Genomic DNA, 15,498 nt, shown 5'->3' with positions numbered 1-15,498 from the left:
TTTACATCACATTAGAAACCTCTAAGACTACATATACCTCTACTATATTATGCATGTATTATACATATAAACCTTCCTCTGGAATCACTCTACTAAAGAAAATCACGTCAAAGTCGTTGCGTAGTTTTAAAGATCTAAGCATACAGACAGCGGGAAGCAACTTTGTTTTATACTATGTAATGATATTGTAAACGCGCTTGAATAATTATCTAGCACAGTTTGCGCTTTGTGTATGTTATATCAGACTGTCAGTTTTTTAATTATCTGTCTTACCTATCATATCAGTCAGTCAGATAAATTAATCAATCAAAAATGACATTTTATGACGTAGATAATTTGCAGATTTAAGACACACGTCCGTGCATTCGAAACCAGATGAACTTCGTATATTTTTAAAAGGTACTTTAGTATTCTAGGAAGCACCTGGTTAAAGGTTGTATGAGCACTTATTGGCAGGTCTGCCAACTTTCAAACATGTTGCATTTCATGTGCCAAAAAATTTTTCTTCTTACGGAATACTTATTAGGCAGATTTGAAATGATGCAAGAATTTAATATTTTAGTAACACAATTTGATTTAATTTATCTTTAACTGATCTAAGTCAACCGTATAATTCGATTAAATGGGTTTCTTTCTAAAAAAGGAGGTTTTCAATTCGACTGTAAACTTTTATACGTGTGTTACCTTATAACTTTTACTGGGAGTAACGATTTTATTAATATCTATATATCAGAGCTGAACGCAATCCTAACCCTTCAGACGCTCTGGTCACCTTACTCATCACAGAAACACAACATTACTTGAAAACAGTATTATTTAGCTGTGACCTTCTGTATGGTCGAAGTACTTCCCCCGTCTAGCTGCTCCAGATTTTGTGCTGTATATTTCTTGTGCTTGGATGTGCCTGATCTCAGTTAAATTTCTTTGAAATGTATTTTTATATTTCAAAGGAACTACAACAAGGAATGCGTCAGTAAAAGAGACATTCGAGTTATTTTTAGACATTTTTATATCACAAAAGAACGTTTCATACCTTTGTCAAGGAATCCGCAACTGTAAATTCTCACGTAGCGAAAACGTATTTAACCGGATCCCATGAATAAAACACGTCCCTATATTTACCATAATCGTTTCGGTATAGCCTTTAAATCTATGTAAAAGGGACGTAATCGGAATATTTAAGGGCTGAACTATGTTATACTGTGTCGTGTTAACTGCTAATATTTTGTAGATTGGTATTTCTAACCAAAGTATTTTGAGTGGTCTGGTAAACTCTGGTAAAAATTTTGCTTAACGTAATCTGCGTTTTAAGTGACAGCCTAATATAAATAATACACGTTTAAAACATAAACAAATAAATAATGCTAACATATAATAACATAACACAATAATAACATATGCTGACTCATTTACAAAATTCATACGGTAGTTGTACGAATCATGGACGATTTGTGTTTAAGATCGCTTCTTATTATGTGTACTTGTTGTTGACTATTAATTTTTATAGATTTTTTTTATTATGTTTGAACGTAACAATATTCTATATGTATGTATGTTGTAGATTTAGTTTAGTCTAGTGTTTAATTAGTGCTAACAAATGCAGGGATATAAATAAATAAATCTGTGAGTGGTAAGCGGTCACGGTTGTAGGGTTCCGGGAATTCCCTTAAAGTGCAGGAATTATGAAATTGTTAGTTGATTGCAAAGACTCTTTCATTTATTTTTTGAAATGATTGTTTTTTTGATGTTCGTTAAGTGTTTCTATTCTTATAGCGATATAAATATTATGAGCAATATGATCAAATTTAATATCAAAAAAATAATAATAATTAATTTATTAGAATGTACAAAAATAAGTTTTCGGATGACAGGTTGCACAAGTCAAAGAAGATTTTTTTTATTTATTGTAATTATTTTATACCTCAAACTCATCGCTTCAGCCTTAATATCCCACTACTGGGCAAAGGCCTCTTTCCATTCTCATGTAGGACAAGGATCAGAGCTTAATCCACCACGCTGCTCCAATGCGGGTTAGCGACCTACACCTGATAGCGATCGTTGCTCATAGTAGGGAATATATCCGCCAAACTCATACCATCGAACAAAGTTTGGATGAGAATTCCGTCACGGATATAAAGAAACAGGATACAAATACTTCAAGACTTTGACCACAAAAAACTTCTACATGGTCTGCAAAAAACAAAAACAAAAAACTGGATACGCCATATCACCTTCCAGTAATAGAATTTTGAGTCTAATTGCTATCAAAGAAATGTGCAAACGAATTCTAAAACTCATTTATACTTCAAATGGAACTTTGTACGTCAGAAATTAGTTTATTTTGAGCTATTAAACTTTGCTAAAGCAATTTTGTATAATATTTTAGAAGTTTCTCATATAAATCTACACTGAACAAATATTTATCTAGAACTGGAATTTGCTCTCTACAACTTTTCTCATTTTAATTTGAAAACTAGATTGAGATTAGTTTCATATTTATTCGTTTGTATATTGTTGTTATTGATGATAAATATGAATGGAGTTCATGTTTTTTTGTTCAAATTATCGAACTATTATACAATCATAAATTAGAATTGTAGAAGACATAGAACAAAGGTTCAATATAATACATCATCATCATCATCATCATCATTCCAGCCTATTGCAGTCCACTGCTAGACATAGGCCTCCACAAGTGCGCGCAAAAATGCGTGAACTCATGTGTCATCATATAATACATACTTTACACAAACATGGTTCCTTATCCCGAAAATCCTAAAGGATAATATCTGTGTCTCTGTCTCTCTTTTGTTTTCTCTCTCTCTCTCTCTCTCTACTTCACTCTCTGACTAATATTATATGACTGTCATATTTTGTATGATTGAGGGATTTCCCACTTGGGCTGTTACTAATTGAGCTAATTTCCTCAATAAATCTATCAGTGATTTTTGATTACTAGAGATAAATAACGAATGTAAAATCCACAAGAAAATAATAAAAATCCTATACTTATATATGCCAAATGTCAATAAACAAAGTATTCAGCCTATATAGATTTGTATGTCCTAACGATTCAGGGATACGTAGATTTGTTCTGGGAACCAAAAGGTTCGACTACTAACACATACCGAGAAATACTATCCGATGTCCAATAGATTCCGTGAAACCCTTTCACGGTGACAATCAAAGAACTTCCTATTGGATCGCAAATCGGTTCTTCGACGAAAACGAGCTTTTCCTCGAGATAGTAAAATCGAACGAGTTTTAAGTCCTGGAACGTTTGGATCTCCGGTTTTTGTAGCTTAAGCGAAATTGTACGCGTTAAATATTGAATCTAAAACTCATAAATTTCGAGTCTGATTCAAGGAAATTGGGCCCAGTAGAATTTAACTACACATTTTTATTAATGTGGAGCTAAACAATTTCTAAAAACAATTTTAAAAAAATCTCTAGAGGCACCCACTAGGATGCAAATGTGTTTGGGAATCCGTAAATACACAACACATAAGCACAAATATCTAGACTAAATCCAATATCTGTTTGCCTTGCACAAATATTCGTCAAGAACAAGGATCGTTTTATAAACATTAGCAATCCAGCCTCTGGATGTGACCACTGTCCTTAAAAAAACGTGTTTCTAATGTAAATAACCCAATTTGTGTTCAAAGTTTATTTTATTTGAAAAAGTTATTATTTTTTTTATGTGTATTAATGTGGCAATATCGAAGGTATTACAAGAAATTCTAAAATTATGAATTATTATTTATAGACTAAGAGATTTTTTTTTTGTTTTTTTTTAGGAAGTCAGTCAGTCTCATTTTAATTTTTTATTAAATTCTTACTAAAGCAAATATTTTCATAAATGTAACCAGAGTATTAAATTAAATATGTAGTACGGAAATTGCCTGACCTTTGCCTTGACTTTTAGGAAAAAAATAATCTTAAGATATAAGATAAGATAATAAGATACAAACTTGAGGGTGACTGCCTAAATTTCGGTCTAATAATGTCAAATATTTGAAAATAACATATAAAAGAATCGTCATTTTTTTTAAATAAATAAATTTACACACAACAATATCTAGATAATTATATAGAACCTTTTGTAGGGAACCCGCACATATAGAAAACGTAAACTTTGACATTTCTTCTCTTAGTAGATAAATGATAAATAGAATTAGATGGTTCGATTTTGTAAGGTATAAATGATGATAGTTCGTAAATGTTAACGCTACTCAACGACGTAGGATCAAAATCCTATGTCTGGGATCCGAAAAGCTTGTCGCGAGATTTACCTTAGTAGACAAGTAAATTAAATCATCATCATCATCATTTCAGCCTATCACAGTCCACTGCTGGACATAGGCCTCCACAAGTTCACGCAAAAAATGGTGTAAACTCATGTGTGCTGCCCATGGTGACACACATGAGTAAATTAAATGACTTGATCTAATTAATCATAATTTTTACAATTTTTAAACTAAGTGAATACGAGTTGGCACCTACTTCAATCTCGCGAACGCCCATGAAAACAAACGCTCAGACATACATAGCCTATATTCATTAAAACTTTTTTGAAGTTTGCTCCTTAAAAATGGTAGACTCAGCTCCGCAGCATTCGCAGTTAGAAAAGTACGACAGCTAACCGACGTTGCTACTGCACGTTTAACATATTTTAGCTATTTCCATGGTGTTACGTCTTACGGTGTGTTACTGTGGGGTAATGGTACAAATATTGCGACAGATATGAGAGCCCGAGGTAGGAAAAATAGATAACAGAGTGTAAAATCATGCGAAACAGTGACGAGACAACGTCTCTTGCCAGAAAGAGATGTATGTATTTTTCTATATGCGGTGATCGTTCCTAAGGATTCATTCGTTCATTCAGATTAATGGCTTCCAATAGTGCTAAATTAGTGCAGATAATTTTGCCAATGCCACGTAGAATGGAGAAGACACGAAGGAGATTAAGTTGACGTTCCTAAGGATTAACCTCACCTTGGAACTTAAAAAGCCGACCGATGGCGGGATAATCATCTAACTGCTGGCTTTGAAATACACAGGCCGAAGACGGGCAGCAGCGTCTTCGGTGCGACAAAGCTAGCCCTGCGGTCACCAACCCGCTTGCCCAGTGTGGTGACTATAGGTAACACACATGAGTTCACACTGTTTTTGGCGTGAACTTGTGGAGGCCTATGTCCAGCAGTGGACTGTGATAGGCTGAAATGATGATAATGATGATGATGAACCTCTTATTGCGTACCAAAGTTGAAAACACGCACTTTTTATTTCAATTAACAACATAGACGAGCTCTTGATTGCCAATGTCATCTTTCAAACATTATCACGCTCATCATTGTAATTATTATAACAAAAAAAGAATATATAGAAAATTAATTGTATGGTTAGCGGCAAAGGTAGACTTATCTTACAGGTGATTAGGTAAGACTACAGACCAACGCCTACGGTGTTTTTTATTGTAATATCTTAACAATAATATAATTATTTTTCTGTATATTTTTAAATTTTTTTCAACAACGTGTATACGTTTTACTCTCTATAATTTTCTGTTTTTTTTTTTAATTAGTTCAAATATGGTTTCTAATTAGCTGTATACCACAGCACTTAAATTTGGACCAGTAATTTAAATTTGGACCTACAGATTTTTTTTTTTTTTTAAATTTGGACCTACAGTTTTGGTTTAAATTATTTAGTTCAGTTTAGTCGTAATTCAAGAAAAGGTTCAAGTAAAGTATGTACTTACTCCGTCCGGATTTTGCTTCTTAACTTCAGATAACTCCTTGAGCACATCTTCAAGTTTTCTGCTCGAATCTGTAATTAAAATGAAAGTTTAAAAATAGTTTTGAGTGTGCTGTTGCTGTTTATGTAGAAAATATTTAAATGGAGATAAAAAAAAAACATCTGCGATGCAAGCTGTGCTTGGTGCAGATGCCGTTAGAAATAAGTACATTGTATAGTATTTCATGGCAATAAAGATTATTGTTATAATTATTATTATTATTATATGTTTGACATAGACAAACAAATTTGAAATAAAAAGATAGAGCACGTTATGTTAGATTTATTTTATCTTCAAGATATTCGCTTTAGGCTGTAATATCCTACTGCTGGGTATAGGCCTCTTTTCCCCATGTGGGAGAAGGATCGGAGCTTAATCCACCACGCTGCTCCAATGCGGGCTAGCGGATATGTTCCTTACTATGAGTAACGATCAGGTGTACATGATAACAACCGGCACCGACGGCTTAACGTGCTCTCCGAGCCACTACAAATGTTTATCAAGTGCGGGGATCAAACCCGCAACTGACAGCGCAACAGCCTCATACCAGTGCTGTGACCGTTGCACCAAGGCGTTGACAATTTAAAATATAAGAGATAAATTTAATATAATTAACAACACAAACAAATATAACAGCCACAAAGCAGTGGTCTGATTGTTGCGCCAACGCGGCGTCAAGATATTAGTAAGAATTTTCTCTCATTTAATGAGTTATGCTTCTTTTTATCTGGCGACTTCTCAAAAAAGGCGTTTGTGTGTTAGTATTTATACATAAAAATATATTAAGATCATATTGAGTTTAACATTTACCCAAGTTAATATTGGCAGGATCACGGATTTCCAACAGAAATACAGTCGGTCAAATGAAATTATGCCGGCTTTCACGTCGGATTGAAATCATTGATTTCCACTCTTGTATTCGTGGAAATTAGTTTAAATGAAAAATATACTGCGTTAATATTTATTTATTTTTATTTATCTATTTATTTATTTATTTAAGGTGAATTTTTAGTTATAATAATACACAATTAGAGTTTATACATATTAGAAAATTACAAAAACCAATTACAAATTCACACAGATAGACATGAAATAGTAATAGAGGCATAACTTGAGCTCGCAATAGAAGCAACTTATACACATATTGATATTGGTGGTAGACATAGTGAATATTTATGTAATATACTTATAGTAATACTAGCATGGTTTTATTCTAGTTCAAAATAAATGTTAGAAAGCTTGCGTCTAGCAGAGATATGACTTACATTGAACAGATCGAAATCAATAGTCATACACAAGTCATTGAAGTGTTTACCAGCTCTTAGTAAAAATGAATTCTGCCTATAATTACTTTTTGCCAAAGGCACATGAATAGGTTTAAAATTTCTAAGATTACTAGTAGGAACATCAAACTGTAACAGAGACAGAAGGTCAGAGGAATTTCCAATAGGAAGACTCTGTACTCTGGCGTAAGGCTTTATGACAAAGTTACATTCGGTAACGGGTTCGAGCATTCTCAGCTGATATTTATATGTAAGGTTAATTAGCCAAGATACTATATCAAGATGTAATTATTAGATATTAAATATTATGTAATATACATTTATTATCATAACTTACATTAATATTAGATTTAGTAAGTTTCAGTTTGTTAGTGACACATTAAATTAATTAATTACATATAGCAACACAGGAACGAACAAATGAATGTTTCTGACGTTTAAAAAGTAATGTGATAATGTGGGTATTCTATTCTCGACATTTGTACCGAACGGTTGTGTAATAAAAATCTGTGAAAATCTTAACAATTACTCTTTAATTTGAGAAAATAAGGTCAGACCTTTCATATATTTGTGGAAATTTTTGCTTCTAATCTAAATGTTTAACTGAGGTAACTATGCTCGCAGTTAATATCCTGCTCAACATCTGAAGCAACCACACTTGGGGACGTACCTCGACTTTACAGAAGATCAAAGCTAAATAATACTGTTTTCAAGCAGTGTTGTGTTCTTGTGGTGAGTAAGGTGACCAGAGCTTCGGAAGGAGATTGGGTGTAGGGTCGTGCTTGCCATGCTTCTGGTGTCGCAGGCGTCTATAAGCTACTGTAATCGCTTACCCTCGGATGAACCGTATGCTTGTTTGCTGACCTAGTTGTATAAAAAAATGTGTCTCTTTGATGTTCTTACTACCGTGACTCGACAAGCGCGTAAAGCTTTTGCTAACTACCCTTGGCAGAGAAATTGTTCATCTACCCGCAGCAAATCATCATATCAGCGTATCAGAATTTTTCCAATAAGGCTGCAATTCAAATTTTTTGATGAATATTCTTTCTATCTCTCTTCAGCCCATCGCAGTCCACTGCTGGAGTCTGCTGCGGTTTTCGCAATCTTCATCCTGCCTCTACCGGCAATCTTATGTAGATTGTCAGCCCAGCTAGCCGGAGGATATATATATGACATATATATACATATATACATAGGCATATTACCGAAAAATAACTTAAGTGTTTTAAAATTTAAGTAACACAAATAAATTATATTCTGTTTTAATCTGTGTTTGTACAATGTATCATTATAACAAATTCAATTAAACTATAAAAATGAAATCCCCTTGCCCTTGTCGACCATATTTTATAATAAAAAGTATTAACCGTTTCCATATACCTCATAAGCTAAGAGCCGTATCATGTCAAACGACGTCCGTAACAATATGTCCCGAGGGAATTTATTTATAGGTCAACACTTTCACAATTACCAATATACCATAGACCTTTGTATATTTCACAATGGCTGAGCTAAACTAAAATATAGTAGGTATCCTAGTGTTTGGTAAATAATAATAACATTTCATTGAACAATAATTTACAAGAAGTTTGTATATGAAGTAAAACTTCTTTATGCACGCTTGACCTGGTTAATAAGCTGGTGAATGCATGACGGGAGCGTTACGAAAAGTGTGATAGGGCAAGGCGAACGGAAGTTAAGTTAATATAAGGTAATTTTTCAGTCATGCGGTCTAAAACACACTCGTTTATGCTTAACAAACTCAGGAACTACTGGTTCAAATAGGAAAATTCTTTAACCCTTTTACCAAGGAAGTTTATAGGCTCTATTTCTTCAAATTAACGCAAGCGAAACCGCTCGCAGCAAATAAGTTTAATAAAACTTCTTGTTCAAAATGTTATTATTAAATATTCTTTGACGGTTCGCAGTAAAGTGGATTATTATTTATATTTATATTGATTATTATTTTATTATTATTATTAAAAATAAATGATATATAAATAAATTTCATGTTGTAGTTGCAAACGCATGAAAAATTGTTACATATATCAGAAAGACTGTCAAAATCGGCAAAATCAGTTCATATCAAAGATAAGACGCGAGAAATGTCACAGCTGTTGTACGATTATTACAATAACAAACTTTTTTTTTTATATAACTAGGTCGACAAACAAGCGTGCGGCTCATCTGATGATAAGTGATTAATAGTAGCTTATAGACATCTGCAACACTAGAAACATCGCAAGTGCGTTGCCGATCCTATCCCTCGGGAGCTCTGACTTTTACAAAACTTTTGAACTTCTGCAAACATAATACTCGTTATAAAAATATTTTCAGTTTTCTATAAATTTCGTTTTTTGTTTTTCAATTTGTAAGGTACAGCAAGACTGCTAGAAGATTTCTGTATGTTACTGTTAATTTTCGGGTCTGTTGGAAGATTTTTTTATATATATACAACAAGGTTGGCAAATAAGCTTATAACTCACCTGATGCAAGATCGCAAGCGCGTTGCTGACCTTACCCTCGACCCTACCTAAGAGCTCTCTACCTTACTCCAACAGAAACACAGCAATGCTTGAAAACAGTATTATGTAGCTGTGATCACTGCAGCAGAAAGTTAAAAATGAATATGTGTATTTTTACTTCTTTTTTTTTATTCGAATAACCAACAGCTTTACAAACGATATAAATTACAGCCATATGCAATATAGTATTGCCAATAACCGGTTTACCTTAAATTAACAAAAAACACTGTAACAATAGTTAATTCATCAAATGACTGAAAACAAAATTAAACTTAGAAGAGAACATATAAGAAATAAATAATATATTTTATTTTTTTAATAAATAGATAAATATCATATAACATACACACATGGTCGTCTGTTCCTATGATAAGCAACTTAATGCTTGTGTTAAAGGTAAGAATCGACCGTTATAACTATTTTTATTTTTTTTTTACAAACATACATAGTAATAATACATATATAAATATACTAGCTGACCCCGCAAATGTTGTTTTGCCAAATGCTTGTGTGTTATTAACCCCTTACTTAACTTAGGGGTATGAAAAATAGATGTTGGCCGATTCTCAGACCTACCCGATATGCACACAAAATTTCATAAAAATCGGTCTAGCCGTTTCGGAGGCTTATTTTAACTAACATTGTGACACGAGAATTTTATATATAAGATAAATATAAATATTAAATTACACCCAGACTCAGGCGGGAATTGAATCCGCAACCCGTATAAGAGAAAGCAGAAATATAAAAAATCAAATTAATAAACATCACCTTGGTACATAAGGCTGCCACACTCTCAGACATTTTGAAGATCTGGGTAAGGCTTTAGATTAAGAACCGTCGAATTATCTATAAGCTCAAAATTTGACCGTTTATCGGCATATTTTCCTTACAAAAAAAAAATTACCCTAACCTATCTAACTTCAAAATGCGATTCTAAATCTAAGGCCTAGCCGAAAATCAGTTTGAGACCATCCTAACACTTGTTGTATTTTTTGCGAAATTCCATTCTTATATTTATTGATGACAAATAACTTATATCTTAAATCTTAATGCAATGTTGAAAATAATACGTCTCAACGCTTGAAAATTAAAATTTAAATAAAAAAAGGCATGGGCACTCAAGAGCCTAGGGATATTAAAATTTAAATAATAAAAAAAAATAACTTATATCAATGTATGACTATTATGATGTTAAATCTACTCGTATATATTTATGTCATCATTACAGCCTATACAGTCCACTGTTGGACATAGGCCTCCACAAGTTTACGCCAAAAATAACGTGAACTCATGTGTTTTGCCCATAGTCACCACGCTGGGCAGGCGGGTTGGTGACCGCAGTACTGGCTTTGTCGCACCGAAGACGCTGCTGCCCGTCTTCGGCCTGTGTATTTCAAAGCCAGCAGTTGGTGGTTATCCCGCCATCGGTCGGCTTCTTATGTTCCAAGGTGGTTGTGGAACTTTGTTATCCCTTAGTCGCCTCTTACGACACCCACGGGAAGAGAGGGGGTGGCTAAATTCTTTAGTGCCGTAGCCACACAGCATATTTATGTCAAAAGCTAATTAATTATACCGATTTTAAATCATCGTACCCCTGGTAAGGCCCGGTGCTAATTTGATGATAGTAAAGACCTTACTAGGCAATTAAGCATGTACTCAAAAAATCAAATAAAATCGAGATAAAAACCAATAATATCGGTAACTTACCCAATCGATGCACGTTTTGATAGTATATTGTCATTACTATCGCTGAGTTATTACATATTAATCGGATTTTATAAGTAAACGACGTAAAATTGTATCATTGCATAATTTATAAATCGAGTCACGTTGACCGCCTCTGAGGTTATGCACAGACTGTCTAAATGGTCAACGCGAAACAAATGAATAGTGGTGCGCTTTTATAAATGATTGTTAGGTAGAGAACACAATATATCTTTTGGTTTAAGTATTATTTGTGAAAAGTTTTCAGGGATGGACTTCATTGAAACAGCCCTCTTTTAGGCGGAATCAATTTATTTATACTAGTGGTCGCCCAGATATCGAAATTCAACCATAATTAAAAAATTTAATTTAAAAAAAAATAATGAAAATATAGAACCTTTTTTTAAATTAATCAATTTGACTACAGACTTTGACAATCAACAAAACTGTATAATAAAACTGTATAAGTGTGTCAAATACATGGTAGTGTGTGTGGTATTTTTTTTTAATTAATTTAATGTACTATTTATGCATAATTTACAAAAATATATAAGCATTTTGCACTCCTTATTTATATAAACAATAAGTGTGCGAAATTTCATACTCCTCCGTCCGTGTAAAAGGGGTACAAATTTTTGCTTCACGTATTAATATATAGATATGTGTAATTAGTAGTTAGTTAAGTTAGTGTTTAGACACCGCGTTGGCGCAACGGTCACAGCCATGGACTGTGCCGGTTCGACCGATACCGGTATCGGTATGACTTGGTTGTTAAACATAACTTTCGTCTTATCCAAGTTCATACAGAGACCGATACGTCGGGAGGACTCGTTTAGGCCGGCCAGCATTTGGCCTAACTCATCCAGCGTCTCCGCAAAGATGACAATATCGTCGGCGAAACGAAGGTGAGAGATGAATTCACCGTTGACGTTGATGCCCCGTTCCCCCCAATCCAAGGTCTTAAAAACATCCTCTAGCGCAGTGGTAAACAGTTTCGGTGATATTACATCCCCCTGTCTTACCCCGCGCCGGAGGGAAATAGGTCTTGTTCTTTGGTCATTGACATGAACGGTCATCGTCGCCGCGTCGTACATAGATTTTAGTAACTCGATATATCGCCAGTCGATATGACATCTCTGCAGAGAGTCCAGGACAGCCCAGGTCTCGACAGAGTCGAAGGCTTTCTCGTAGTCCACAAAAGCCATACACAGCGGTTGATTATATTCTTCCGTCTTTTGGATAATCTGCCGAACAGTATGGATGTGGTCCACGGTGTTGTAGCCATTTCGAAACCCAGCCTGCTCTGGTGGTTGGAATTCGTCGAGTCTTCTGGCGAGACGATTCGTAACAACCCTCGAAAACAGCTTATAGACGTGGCTCAGAAGTGAGATCGGTCTGTAATTCTTTAACAGAGACTTATCGCCTCTCTTAAAGAACAGCACCACCACACTCCTGGACCACGCCTGCGGCGTGGTACCTCGGTGGATGACGGCGTTAAATAGTCTTGCCAAGGCTTTCAGGACAGGTCGCCCTGCGGCTTTAAGGAGTTCAGTGGTAACTCCGTCATCCCCCGGGGCCCTCCCGTTTTTAAGCTGCCCGAGCGCTGCACCAATCTCATCCTCTTCGAAGTCCGGGATACACTCCAAATAATGGCGCAACAATGGTGCCCGTGGATCTTCGGTGTCCCAAGTCGCAGGCTTGCGTGCGCTCGACGAGTACAGCTGTCCATAAAAATTCTCAACCTCTTCTTGGACCTGAGGGCGAGAGCAGACGGTTCTGCCATCTGCTGTTTTAAGCTTCGCAAGAAGGCTTCTCGCCAATGGTCTTTGGAAAACTTTGGACCCCCTATTCTGCTCAATCAGAGTAGCAACCTCTCTCGTATTTGAGCAGCGGAGGTCTCGGCGAATAATTTTCCGTACCCTCTTGGAAAGAGCCCTGTGTTCTGGCGAAGCAGCCAGATCCAAGGCTTCGGGAGAAAGTTTGGACTGCTTCGTTGGCTTTGTTGGTGGAAAGTGCCTGCGACCCAGTGTACACACCGTCTTCACCACGTTGTCGGTTATCTCGTCCACGTCGCTAGTAGTTTCCAGCGAATCGAATCGGTTTTGGAGTTCCAATTGGAACTGCTCGGAGCCACATAGTATTTGGGGCAGCGTAGATCGGAGAGTAGATTTCATCAAGCGGGTCCGCTCCTTTCGGAGACATATATTCAGAGTGCCCCGTACTAGCCGGTGGTCGCTGCCGGTGTTAAACCTGTTAACCACTGAGACATCTCTGAATATATGCCTTTTATCCGCTATGATGAAATCTATCTCGTTCCTCGTCACAGTATCGGGGCTTTGCCACCTCCTTTGGGGCTTCTTCTCAAAAAATGAGTTCATTAAGAAGAGCCCCTCCGATTCGAGAAAGTTGACAAGCATCTGCCCCCTGCGATTCCTGTGCCCCAATCCGTGTGGTCCGATGCTCAATCCGTCGCGGTCTTGTACTCCCACTTTAGCGTTGAAGTCTCCCATAACAACGCTGTAGAAGGTCGAAGTAGTGCCATGTATGGCCCTTGCAATGTCTTCATACAAGGCTTCGACAACATCGTCAGAGTGTGCCGAGGTCGGCGCATATACCTGTATCACTTTCAGGGAGTACCTGTCAGTGAGTTTAAGCACAAGGTATGCTACCCGGGTCGACACACTGCTTACTTCCACAACGTTGCTAGTGAGAGTCTTGTGGACCAGAAAACCGACGCCACCTTGGGAAAGCCCATCACCTTCACGGAAGTAGAACAAGTGCCCGGAGTCCAGGATCATCGTGTCCTCACCCTGTCTTCGGACTTCAGACAACCCCAGTATGCTCCACTTAATGTGACTAAGTTCTACCTCAAGTTCGGTAAGGTGATGGTCCAACCGTAGCGTGCGTCCATTATACGTAGCCAGGTATATTTTATGGCAGCCTCCCGTACCCCGGTGATTTTTAGCACCCTCTACCCCACCGTTACCTCGGCCGCTGCCATAGCCGGGAATAGTGGGGCTGCCGGGAACTAAGGGCCTAAACTCTTGGTGCGAACTCATGGGTTTTTTGCCCGTAGTCACCACGCTGGGCAGGCGGGTTGGTGACCGCAGGGCTGACTTTATCGCACCGAAGACGCTGCTGCCCGTCCTCGGTCTGTGCATTTAAAAAGCCAGCAGTTGGATGGTTATCCCGCCATCGGTCGGCCTTTTAAGTTCCAAGGTGGTAGTGGAACTGTGCTATCCCTTAGTCGCCTCTTACGACACCCACGGGAAGAGATGGGGTGGCTAAATTCTTTAGTGCCGTAACCACACAGCACGCATATTCAACGTTCATTAAATTTTACAAACTACACAACAGAGGGCCATTACGAACACGACTGTCTTAATAATAAATTAAATAAATAAAGGCCTCAACAAAAAAAAAGTATTACCAAATCAATCCATAAATGACGAAGTTATCCCCGGACATATATATATGTATATATATACGCCGTAGCGTGCATTCCATATAGGCAGAAAGGCACTGCCTACCTTGTCATTTTACTACAAATGATATATAAAACATGAACATTACATATTTTTGAATACTTATTTTTGAAAAAGACATAAATCATAATTCAATTTAAACCCGCTTCAAAAAAAGCCGCCGTCATATATGCGATATCAGCGCTTCGTGCGCATCAACGACGGGCCTTTTATGAAACTTCTGCCTAAAATCGCTTACAGATGTTAGCAGTGACAAGTAACAGATTGTATAATCCTACAATTTTATAATGTCGCGCGCGTCATATGGAATACGAACAAAGTATTGTGTTTTTAACATTGGTCGGTTTAACAACGAAATTAGGCACAGCCTAAGAATAACCAGTCAAATTAAATTGTCTTGAATTCGATACCGTTTGTACCAATAATTATGATTTTTGACACGGTCGTATCATTACATCCGCCGAATCATTCGACAGAGTAATATTATGACAAATGACAATTCACGCAATTCACTTTGAATTTTCGTTTGGGCGTTTTCGTTCTTAGTGTAAATCTATCTCTATATATATAAACGCGAAAGGTCACTCATCACGAAATCTCCGAAACTATAACACCCACAAACTTGAAATTTGGCAGGTAGGCTCTTTATAGGACGTAGACATCCACTAAGAACGGATTTTACGAAACTCGACCCCTAA

The 15,498-nt window shown here is 36.4% G+C and overlaps 1 protein-coding gene across 1 annotated transcript in view; it reads right to left on the bottom strand.

Moving 5' to 3' along the window:
* LOC123667830 (diacylglycerol kinase 1) overlaps positions 1-15,498 on the bottom strand; it is a 202,200-nt gene that overhangs the window by 87,768 nt on the left and 98,934 nt on the right. The window contains exon 3 of the mRNA XM_045601669.1: positions 5,765-5,832. Coding sequence (XP_045457625.1) covers positions 5,765-5,832 — 68 coding nt within the window. The remainder of the gene's footprint in view (positions 1-5,764; positions 5,833-15,498) is intronic.

Source organism: Melitaea cinxia, chromosome 29 (genome assembly GCF_905220565.1).
Source record: "Melitaea cinxia chromosome 29, ilMelCinx1.1, whole genome shotgun sequence".
In the NCBI taxonomy this organism is placed as follows: domain Eukaryota; kingdom Metazoa; phylum Arthropoda; class Insecta; order Lepidoptera; family Nymphalidae; genus Melitaea; species Melitaea cinxia.
This window is presented reverse-complemented; position numbering and strand designations above follow the sequence as displayed.